The sequence below is a fragment of the Dendropsophus ebraccatus genome, chromosome 3 (genome assembly GCF_027789765.1).
Source record: "Dendropsophus ebraccatus isolate aDenEbr1 chromosome 3, aDenEbr1.pat, whole genome shotgun sequence".
Taxonomy (NCBI): Eukaryota; Metazoa; Chordata; class Amphibia; order Anura; family Hylidae; genus Dendropsophus; species Dendropsophus ebraccatus.
The window spans coordinates 53,510,104-53,522,504 of record NC_091456.1 but is presented as its reverse complement, the minus strand read 5'-3'; the positions used below and the strand labels follow the sequence as shown (position 1 = coordinate 53,522,504).

At 38.1% G+C, this 12,401-nt stretch overlaps 1 protein-coding gene across 3 annotated transcripts in view; it reads left to right on the top strand.

The window, feature by feature from the left end:
- Positions 1–12,401, top strand: part of NTRK2 (neurotrophic receptor tyrosine kinase 2) — a 168,697-nt gene that overhangs the window by 17,279 nt on the left and 139,017 nt on the right. For all 3 annotated transcript variants that reach the window (XM_069961797.1, XM_069961796.1, XM_069961798.1), the window contains exons 4-6: positions 921–992; positions 2,585–2,653; positions 7,709–7,860. In XM_069961797.1, coding sequence (XP_069817898.1) covers positions 921–992; positions 2,585–2,653; positions 7,709–7,860 — 293 coding nt within the window. The remainder of the gene's footprint in view (positions 1–920; positions 993–2,584; positions 2,654–7,708; positions 7,861–12,401) is intronic.

Genomic DNA, 12,401 nt, shown 5'->3' with positions numbered 1-12,401 from the left:
TGTCCACACACCCCAGGAACTTGTCCACTCAGTAGTGTCCTGCCTTAGTCAGTGATTGGCTGAGTGGGTAGATCACTTGGGATTGGGATGGAACAAAACCTGGAAGAAGCAGAGACCAGCAGGGGACCAGGAATATCAGCATTGTAGCTGCAGGGGACCCAAGGATCATAATCGCACTTCATAACACACTTAATTGTATGTCTGAAGATGGAATTGTAGATTTAAAAAGTACCAATAGCGAATTAATTTATAGACCAAGGTATGTGCCTTGTTATCAAACTTATACCAATGGAAAGTTCATATTGCATAGGAAATATAAATGTATAGTTCATCTGTAGACTTACAATTGAGACTGTAACAAAGTTCTTGTGCCTTGTTTGAATGTCATGCCATAGACACCAATCTATGGCCGGGCTGATTCCGCTTTCCGCTGAAAGAATATTCATGTCAGTTCTTTTGGCCGAATCCACCCCGCCATAGAATGGTCTATGTCACGGGCGGATAAGCGTGCCGCCGTGAATGTGTACGAGCTACGGAATCCACCAGAACTTATTTGTGCAGATTCCGTAGTGTGAACCTACTGTGAAAGAGCAGAGCAGCACAGCCTGAAGGAGGAGGAGAATCTGACTTTTTACTAAAGTGGCCAACCCCTTTTAATTCCATTTTTAATTAATTCCATTTTTACAAATTTACTTATACGTGACGATAGTACTGGGGAGTACAGTCCAATAGTGAAGTCAAACATAGGTTAAAAGGCAAAATAGGTTTGAGTTAAAATGAAGGATTAGATAGATATGCATATTTAATCTGTTTTGTCTAGATGCCGAGTTGCGCTAATATCCTTATCTAGTCTCAGGCTATCAGATCTTGGCAGCACACTGTGTTATTTGTGGACCTCTGAAGTGAATGCTTTATTTCAGAACGGTGGTGGACTCGGGAGTGAAATTTGTATCTCGCCAGGCATTCCACAAGAACCTCAAACTTACTTACATGTAAGTAATTGATTTTCTACTTATAAAACTCCTTCTCTACAAGTATAACATGTCATCTGCTCCACCTTATGTGAACTGTATGCTCAATTATCCTATGAAGAAGGCTATATGGCTATATGGGAGATAAGTTGGCATCAGTGAACAGAGAACAAAGGATTACACCTGTGTGAAAGTGGTATTCAGAGGTCAGAGAGGTCAGTGCTGACTTCAGAGGAGATAGCCCGGTGATGTAGCGGTAAATTAACTCTTTGTTGTCCTGTTTTCGTGCCTCATCTCCCTCAACCCCTCCGCTTTCCATAAGAGAACCATGGAGACAGAGGGGAGAGATTCAAACTGTTTTTTCATGAAAAAAATGTATTTTTCGGCTAATAAACCCAATTACAAAGTTTCTTAAAATCGCCTGTACTAAAAAAAAAAATTAAACGACAGTGACACTTTTAAGTGCAAAGGTAGCAGTAAAACCTGGGCTGGACCCTAGTCATCGAGGGGAGCCCATAGGCTGCTATGCCACTGATAGTATGTAGTTAGAGATGCCTGTAAATTATCATGTAAAATCTTTAAACAGGTGACTGCAAATAAATAAATAAACTAACTTCACAGCTCTATGAGTTCAGTACAGCCATTGAGCGACAATTCCTAAGGAATAGAAAAAGTTGTGTTTCTAATCAGGGTTGATTGATGTTTCTGTGGTGCGCTGTTTCTGGGAGTTATACAGCTGCACTTATCATTTCATAATCAATAAGGTGATGGTGCTAGGTAGAGCAGATATAGGGAATCTCCCCATTCTACAGAGGGATCAATTCAGATTATAAAGAAAAAAGTAGGGAAGGATAGTACATACTGATCCCTCATATAGGCTATGTTCCCACTACATAAAAAAGACGAGCATCTTTCAGGACAGACGTCGGCCATTTTAGTGCCAAATGAATCCCGCAAATAATGTTCATGAACTGTTTTAAAATTTGACTATGCTAAAGTGATATCATCACTTGTTCATACTTGCTTTCTATATCCTTTATATGACAAAGAATTTATTGTATATCTGTACGGTCTGAGTATTTGCCATAAAAATTTCTGTAACATCATTGTCTTAAAAGGGTTCTCTGGTGAAAAGCTTTTTCTTTCAAATCAACTGGTGTCAGAAAGTTATATAGATTTGTAATTTACTTTTATTTAAAAATCTCATGTCTTCCCATACTTATTAGCTGCTGTATGTCCTAAAGGAAATGTTTTCTTTTCAGTCTGACATAGTGCTCTCTGCTGCCACCTCTGTCTGAGACAGGAAGTGTTTACAGAGGTTGAGGTTTTCTATGGGGATTTGCTACTGCTCTGGACAGCTCTCGTCTCGGACAGAGGTGGCAGCAGAAAGCACTGTGTCCCACTGGAAAGAATCCACCACTTCCTGCAGGATATCTAGCAGCTGATAAGTACTGAAAGAATGGAGATTTTTAAATAGAAGTAATTTACAAACCAATATAAGTTTCTGAAACCAGTTGATTTGAAATTTTTTTGTTGCTGGACTAAACCTTTAAACTAAAGACTGTGGACTAAAGTCAACTAAATATACAGTATGTCCTCTTCTTGTATTTCAGAGACCTCTCCAGAAATAAGCTGACAACATTAAGCAGAAAATTATTTCGTCACCTCTCCTTGACTCACCTGTAAGACATACTTATTACATTTTACACGTATTCTGTATATTATATTTGCCTTATGACTAATAGTTTACTTCCCATATAGTATCTTCAGTAACATTTCCATGTATATGTAAATTCTGTAAATTCTGTATAATATGTAAATTATGTATATTATGGTGTTATAGTGGGCATGTCATGTTAAGAAGGAAGTGCTAACAAATGGAGAAGATGCATATAGCAACCAATCAGATTGACACTAATAAGGAAAGAATGCACAACCTAAAAATATATATCTAAAGTCACTGGGTGCTCAGTCTCTATATAGAAGAGGAGAACAAATTCTAATACTAAAACATTTGCCTTGCACACCAATATACTCCTAAAGGGGGAGATTTATCAAACTGGTGTAAAGTAGAATTGTCTTAGTTGCCCCTAGCAACCAATCAGATTACACCTTTCATTTTTTTAAAGAATCTGTGAGGAATAAAAAGTGAAATCTGGTTGCTAGGGGCAACTAAGACAATTCCACTTTACACCAGTTTGATAAATCACATATATCATAGCAAGGAATTACTAAACTCAAGTACACCAGACTACCCCTAAAACACAATTATGCCCTAATGTACATAAATATGCGATGTTATTCAGAGCCACATAGAAATACAATAAAGTGAATGTGTATGTGTAAACCAAGAGAAATAAATAGCAGTTTTAATAAGTGACACAAAAAGTATACAATTCCCAAATCATAATCTAGTGTGCTGTGTAGCAAAAAAAGACACACAATATCACCAGTGCTTGGCAGCTAGGGAGCCTCAGGACCGGGTGTTTGGAACTCCACATGTTCCATCCCCCTTCTGAACATGGACCAATAAGATTGCAACCAATCTCATTTTTCCAGTGTAGGAATTAAAAACATAGATGATCCAATCTGATCCTAATGGGTATCCTTACTGCTTTATGTGTGCATTCTTTTTTTTTTTTAATACATAGACTCAAGCCATCTTGCTGAAAGGCCACAAAACTTGACCATAGGATAAAAACCAATATAAATATACTAAAACATGTGGAAATCATCTTCATCAGTATCTTCCAAACACACACAGCATGCTACTTTTCCTGTGTAGCTCCACATTAGGATGGGCTAAGTGTGTCCACAGAGCAGCTGTATTTTGATGTTACTTTTGCACAGCCAAAGGCCGCACTGCAGGCCTCTAAGATATCATTGTGCAATAATCTATTGCTATAACCTAATGCAGTGGGTATTTTATGTCCCATAATACACTAAGCTGAGAGATATGCCAATTTCCATTGTGTATTATATTTCCTCAATTTCCTGAACTATTGGGAGCTATGTCGATGCTGACACTTAAGTGAAAAGTTTTTATGAATCAGTCGTTGAGAATTTACTAAATATATACAGATTTTTTTTTTAGATGATTATAAAATATATACTAACTGTAACAAATATAATAATATAAAACATTACATACCCTGTGCTAATTTTCTGCCCTGGTTTTAAGGCTTGCGGGTACGGAAAGGTTTGGGTTGGGCCTTTCCTGGATGTCTTACCCATTAAGTCTTCTCTTATTATAAAAAAAAAATAATTCTACATAATCAGGCAAAGCTGCAACATGTGGGTCAAGGGTAAATTGTCACTAGGCAAAGGAAATGCTAGGATTATGGGCATGGCATAAGTTATGTGGCCAAAGATCATCATGTCACACTTCCTGATTCATTCTGAATCATAGCTAATGTAAATGAGTGGGGTCAGAAAGCCATCCTATGGTGACTGGAGGTCATGCACACTTGCAGGTCCAATCCCAACTCCATTCTGCATTAGCTGTAATGCAATATGGTTCAGGGAGTGCAACAAGATAGTCTTTAACTTAACCCATGTTAGGGCCAAATTCACCGTATAGACCTAGCCTAAAATTTAAAGACCCCCAGTAGGTAAGGGAACTCTAAACATTCTCTATGGGCCATCCCCCAGACACTTCTGAACTCTAAATATTGAAGTGTTCAGTTGACATATAGGGCCTATAAATGGTGCACCCCCCCCACCCACACCGTGGCACACCGAGCAATCTGTTCATTGTGGGGTGATTGTGTCCCCATTCTCAGGTTCAGTGGGGGTCCCGGCAGTCGGATCCTCAATGATCAACCTGTTATACCTTATCCTGTGTATAGGAATACCTTTTTAGGTACTTCTTCCCTAGAGGGAAACCAAAGGTTGAAGACAAAAAAGTCAAAGCAACATATGGCCCAAATACAAAACAATAAAGTCACAAAAACATTAAAAAAACAAAAACAAACACTTGACTCACACATGCCCCCCCCCACCCAAAAAAAAATGGATAAGAAATAACAATGTTGTGATTTATGTATAAAAATAATTATAATTTATTAAAAGGCTATTAATTATCTATTACAAATCGTCTTTTAAGTTATGTGCTATTAGCAGACTAATAGGTGTAGAAATTCTATAAAATAGTTGGCTCTGAATAAACCTCTCATTGTTGTGTTGCTGTCACGTATGGATTTCTATCAATGTAGTACACGGAGCCTACAGTGAAAAATCCCCTCCCTCTTAGTTCCCCATCATTTACAATTGTCATAAATGGCCGGTGGTTGAGTTGTAACCCTGAGTAATTTGTCATTATCACTGATACGGCTGGATTACATTATGTGAAGGAATGGTAATATGATTCTCTTGGGAGTGATAAACTGTTTTTAAGGGTCCTTTAGAAACATCTCGGAGAAATTGTACAGCCAGGCATGATGGTTAACTAATCTTTAAAGCACTACAAAGTAGATTAAATGGACAGTCAGATGCAAGATCATCACAACATGAGAAATTAAGAGTAAACCAAATATAGATTCCTCATTACTTATCGGGACTCCGCCATGTTAACCGTTCTAGTGAATGAAGCTGCTCAATCACTATGCTCAGCGTTCCCAGCCATGTCACTTCCTTTTACAGATTGACCGTCTCTTCACTATTTCACCTTTAACAATCTAGCCATAAATTACCTTCTTGTCTTTTATCATGAGTACTTATTAGAAAAGTAGCAAGGGCGGTATATCTACAGAAATTGGGCTACTTCTGTATCAATCTTACTACAGGTTGTACTGATTCTATTATATACCGATTATGTAATACACAGAATGCACAGCATCCTGTTCACATGGTACAGTGATTATATGATATATGGATTGAGTCATTTACTACTGCACAGTGTCCTGATTGTATAATATGTTGGTTTTATGGAATATTGATTGTAGGATACAGTGATTTTATGAGATATTGATTGTATGATATACTGACTGCATGGCCTCCTGATTGTATAGTAAACTGGCTGGGTAATATACAGACTGTATGGTATCTTGATATAGAGACTGTATTGCGGCCTGATTGTATTGTATGCTATGTTGTATGCTCACCTATAGGGGTTGTCCTACATAATCAATTGGATAGGAAACAATTAGCTGACCACAGGGTGCACACATGTGATCGCTGCGCCATTCATTTACATTGTACATGGCTATCTCAGGCTGCTGCCATAGAAAATGAAAAAAATGGCAGAGCAGATGTTTGACCACCACTATGTTCTTAGGGGAGACTCAGGATTGTTCTCAAGAGTGGCTCCCAGAGGTCCGACCCCCACGATTGGCTTATTATTTTCTATCCTGAGATAGGGCATAACTTGATTTTGTGGGACAGCCCTTCTAGGCTATGTTCCTACAATGGGAAAATGATGGCCGTCATTCTGGATAGCCATCGTTTTAGCTCCAAAATGGCTTGTCTTCTGGAGCTAAAATTACGGGCTTTCAGTAAGACGGCCACCATTTTTCCATTGTGGGAACGTAGTCTGAAAGCACCTATTAAGTTTTACAGCTATCTCTCTCAATTTCCACATATACGAACAGAACAGCTGAATATTAATGCCTTGTTTATGGAGAGATGAAGGGTAAAGGCCTTATTACACCAAGTGGTTATCGTCCATAATGGCCGCGATCAGCCGCACCCCCCACTCTTGGCCGATTGCTGTCAGTGCATGTAATAGCAGGGAATGAGGAGCAAGCGAGCACTGACCTGACAGGTCCTCGCTCATTTGCTCCTCCAGATCGGCCAGTGTAATAGAGACTTAAGTCACTGCTAGACAGACTGTGGCGGTGTGACTTATCTTTCAGAGAATGAAAGGGTGAAGCAGTTAAAATCTAACATGTTCAATCCTACTTTTCCCTGATATCTGTCAGGGGAGAGTCAATAGGCCCCCACACACTTTAGAGAGTTGGAGGAACCCATCATAGTCATTGGGTTAAGTCGACATTTGACTAAAGTGTATGGGCACCTTCATTGGTGTCCTGTAGTGATGAGCGAATACTGTTTGATCGAATAGATATTCGATCGAATAGTGAGATATTCGAATATTCGATATTTAAACGAATATCCTGCGAATATTCGATAAATATTCGATAAGCGTTCAAATCCCCCAGCTTTCGGCTTTACCCTCCAAATGGCCAAATAGATGTTTTTCACTAGTCAAATACTTGTTCCCATTGACTTTAATGGGATCGAATATTCGATCGAATATTCGAATATTTGCGGTATATTCGTACGAATATCGAATATCTCACTATTCGCTCATCACTAGTGTCCTGATTATATGGTGTACTGAATATAAGTAGCCAATATAAAAGTCATTGCATAGTATAGTTTAGTGATGGAATGACTGTATGAAATCAAACAGTATGTTTGTATGACACTGATTCTGTGGTAAGGCTTGTGTGGTATACAGATTATATAGTATACGGTAATATAGTATACTGTTAAATAATTTGATGTCTGCTATCATGTTTGCAAAGAAAATAGAGAGGAATATGATAAAAGGATAAAAAAATTTGATGTCTGGTTGCCAGTGCTGGTGAATGTATTCAGCTAGGAATTCAGAAAAGTTCCCATTCGGCTCCATGTATAGCATAATCTCATTGAGTGCAAGAAAGGCTATATTATTGTCTATTGTAGCCAAAGAATATTTTCGAGAAATACTTATATAAATTTGTCTGTTCTTTCAGAATTCTAGGTAACAATTCATTCCAGTGTTCATGCGACATAATGTGGATCAAAGTATTTCCAGAGACAAGTATTATGGACAAACACAACATATTTTGCCTCAATGAAAATGACAAGAGGATACCTATCAACATTATGCAGATCTCCAACTGTAGTAAGATGATGTTTTTTTATTGAATATTTTACTGTCCCAGCCAGAACAAACCTGCTTTCATCTGACCCTGCTTACTGGTATCTGTAATGGTACCTGTTATCATAATGGTTTTTGTATGTTAAGTTTGCACTGTAACCATTTGTAATATTGCAAACTATAGCGTTGGATATTTTGAGGAATATTTATGGCAATTCAAATACTTTTGCATGGAACTTTGCACTATTTCATAGACGAAGAAAAAAAAAGTGTTTAAATACAGTATTCCACTTTTGCCTTTAGGACTTTTGAGAATCTGGATAACAACTCCTATAGAAGCTCTTATAGATGACTATTCAAACTAGCAACTCATTTAAAGGGGTTAGGCCATGTTCACACTATGTAAGTTTCGTAATAATCATAGCGGTTGTTGCCGGTTTGCAACAGTTAGCGTGGTTACTACGGAACTTACCTAGTACTGCAGTCTATGGATAGTATACACTCCAGCCGGGATCCCTAGCGGCACCGCAAAAACTAACATGTCAGTTTTCTGCGTCCGCTATTCAATGAAAAGCGGTCGCAGAGAACCTGTCAGTGCACACATTGTGTACAGTGGGGAATTCGGATCCGGGTGTGCACGGATGCGCATGCATCCGAATTCAGCAGCAGTGAAGATCATCCTGGCCGGTACTGCAGTATGGGAAAACTTGAGATTTTGAAAGAAAAAGATTTCCCCTTGACTACCCCTTTAAGTAGTGATTTTAAAATTGAACAAAATTTAGCTGAATTTAGTGACTTTTTACACAGGCATGTGGACTTTTTTCTATATTCATCGGGATAGCTACCCTTGCTTTTTTCAGCACAGTAGTCATGTTTGGAGGCCATACGCACAGTACTAATCATAGAGGGTTGAGTTGCATGTAGCTATTTTTTATATTATTCCATTGAGCAATGAAAAAAAAAAGTGAACAGCTACTTTGCAAAATTAGTGTAAAAGCAACCAAATCGTGATTTTTTTTTTTTTTTACTATTTATTTCTATAGGGTTCACACATACAGGATCTGCAGTAGATTTGATGCTGCCAATATCAATGTAACTAAGGCTATGTTCACACAACATTTTTTTCAGCTCCATTTAAAATGACGTCCATTATTTTGAGGCTAAAACAACGGACGTTATTTAACAGCCTGGCCTCCCCATAGTGCAATGAATGGTGTTTGAACATTATTCTAGTTTCGGGTTACTAACTGGACTTTGGATGCGGCTTAATTGAAAAGTCCATTGAATTTAATAGTAAAAAAGGAGAAAGAATGATGACAAAAGAAAAACTGTGTGTGAACTACTAATAAAATAAACGTCCGCTGTTTGCAAAAGACGCCCGAAAATAATGATCATGTTCATTATTTTGACGTCGGCAGCAAAAACGTCCGTTATTCAATACACTGTGTGCATTGGACGTCCATCTTCTCATTGACTTCAATGCATTGCCATTAGAGTCAGTTAAAATGCGTCAAAAACTGCTGTTTTTTTAAATATGAAAATCGGATGCCTTTTCATTAATTTTGACGTTGTGTGAACATAGCCTGTATTATCAAATACAGCACCAGCTTCATCTTCAAATCCGCAGATCCTGTACATGTGAATTAACCTAATAGGGTAAAACAGCAATATTCTACACTCATAGACACCCTTCTCCAAACTACCTAAGCTTGGGAAATGTGAAACATGTGGAACTATTTGCCAATGGGACATTACATCAAGGTAAACAAGTGTAGCTATGATAGATCACTATGTTAGAAGACTCTAATGGAGGTAGTTATAATGTCTTAATGTGCACCAAAAGTTATGTAAACACTATTAGTGTAAAAGCAAGACATGACCTCAGACTTTCTGGAGTTACCACGAATCCAAATCAGTGTTACTTACTCTAGGAATTTTTGCCTACTAATGCATAGATGGGCCACATTGTTAAAATCATGGCTAAATTATAGCATTTTATGCTATTATTATATATTTGTCCAGTGTTAGGCTATGTTCACACAACGTACAGAGACCGGCCGTTCCGTGACTTAAGTACCGGCCAGATGATCTTTTGGCCACAGGGTTCTGATGCGGGCGCATCAGCGTGAGCCCGCATCAGAACCTCCCATAGCACACAGTGAAGCGAGTGGCCGGAGCCGCTCGCTTCACTGTGTGAACTGACAGGGTTTCCTACGGCCGCAATTCATTGAATTGCGGCCGCAGGAAACTGACATGTCAAGTTATTTGCGGCGCCGCACGGGATCCCTGCCGGAGCGTATACGGTGTGTATACGCTCTGGCCAGGATCCCATTGAAGCAGAGGCATTGTTCCACTCCGTACTATTGTGTAGTGTGAACATAGCCTTAGAATGAAGTATTCATTTTCATTTGATTGCTCTTTCACAAGGAATATTCTGTTTCTACAGCAAAAAGGGTATCTATGTTATATTAAAGGGGTATACCCATCTGGGACACTTATGGCGTATCCACAGGACACAAGCTTTGCTTTTACAAAAAAAAAAAAAAGCTTGTGGTGATACTCTGTGCAAATCCCATTTAAGTCAATGTAAGTTATGCAACTTACCGACTTTCGCTGTTTTCGAACGTGCCATAAGTGTCTCACTTGGGTATTACCCTTTGGCTATGTTCCCACAACGTCTTTTTAGGTGAAAAAATGCCATTTTTTGATAATGATAGCCATTAATAATATTCATAATTATTGTTTACAGCCATAATTATAAAATAACGACCTTTACTTCATCTAAAAAGACAATGTGTGCCTTTAAGTGTCGATTAGCAAAAATATTACATGCATTCACACCCTGTTTTGCAACAAAGTTCTTGTATATCTGATTATTTAGGGAAAAGTACAGCTATTCAACCAAATAGTAAAACACTCACATCTTACCCATGTGAATGGAGGACATAGCAAGAAATTAAAACACCATTGGAAACAGGGCCCTTAACAGGTTATCCAGTTAGCTAAAATAACAATTCATTCTAACAATTCATTCCATACATGTTGTTACCTTTTCAGTCTCCTTCTCCCAGTTCTGATGCTGCTGCATTGTACTAAAACTGAGTGTGGGCTATTCTCTCCATATCCTCCTCCCCTCCCTTCTGAGAAGGCTTACGTAAACAGTGTCCCTGGCCGACTGTTTCTGCTCGGTTTTGCGCTATGTGATATTGGGAGGTCACAAGGAACTTGACCTTAGGTTACCCTCCCCGCCTGTTTAAACTGTTTACACTGATCAGCCGTCTCGGAAGGAAGAGGGGAAAGGTGGGGGAGAAAGAGAGAACAGCTCACACATAGTTTTATGTGTCTTCATTACAAAGCAGTATCAGAACTGGGGGATGGAGACTGAAAAGGTAACAACATTTATGGAATAAATTGTTAGCCTCCAGAAGGGGAGATGATTCAATATATATTTTACCAAACCAGATAACCCCTTTAAGGCTATAAAAGTAAACAAAAGCTTGGTTTGGTATAAATATTATGTAAATCTCTGTAGCAAAGCATAGCATCTAAGCATCTAAGTGCCCAACCCCCAGAGAAATCCGATCACCCATCATTATATTGATTTGCTAAGTGCTGGTAAGTGAAACATTCTCAAGTGTATATTATTTTTAGTGTTTAATACTGATTGATAATTATGGATAAGGTTGATTGATTTTTGGCTAATATTTTATTACCACAATTACAGTAAAATGTTTGTTGGTACAGCTTTGATTAGAGGTAGTCTAAACAGATTCTACAGCATGGATGTTGTGGTGGTTTATTCTGCACATTGTGTCAGTTATAGCAGGACATTCTTATTGTTGTATACTGTCTTTTGAAGTGTACTGTATCACAATTCACAGCAAAAAGTAGATATTAGTATAACATGAATATACCTATTTCAGATAAATAATTTTATTTAGGCCATGTTTACACAACATTTTTTTGATTGTTGTTTTGAGGCCATTTTGTGGACGGCCATCATTTTGGCATCAGAATGCGTCTGATTTATGCAAATTAAGTACATCATTTGCATAATATGGCCTCAATGACGTCTGTCCAAAAACAGCCATGAGATGGCCCAAAAAAGCCTTAACATGATTCAATTACTTTAGTTATAACTTAATCTTAAAGGGAATCTGTCAGCTGTAATTCACAATACAAACTGCTGAAACTGTTAGATAGCTGTTAGGAGAAGGAGACACATGGTACCTTTCATATATTTGTCTGTGATTTCATAATATAGGAGTATACTTTAAATCTATAATAAAAAGAGTCAAAGAGGCTTTCCAGAGCTTCCGAAGTGCCAGTGTTTCATAATGATGGCCGTTATTGTACAAATGATGGCTATTATTATTTAATATGGATGTTATTTGACCTCAAATGGCCAACAAAAGAGGCTACGGAACACCGCCATTGTCTGAATACCAGAGAATGGTTTCCTTTCAGCAAACCGTTGAAACTGTCACCTTAAAATGCTTTTTTTTTTTTTTTTTTAATTCACCAGTATCATGTTATAGAGCAAGAGCTGACCAGATTAATGTTGT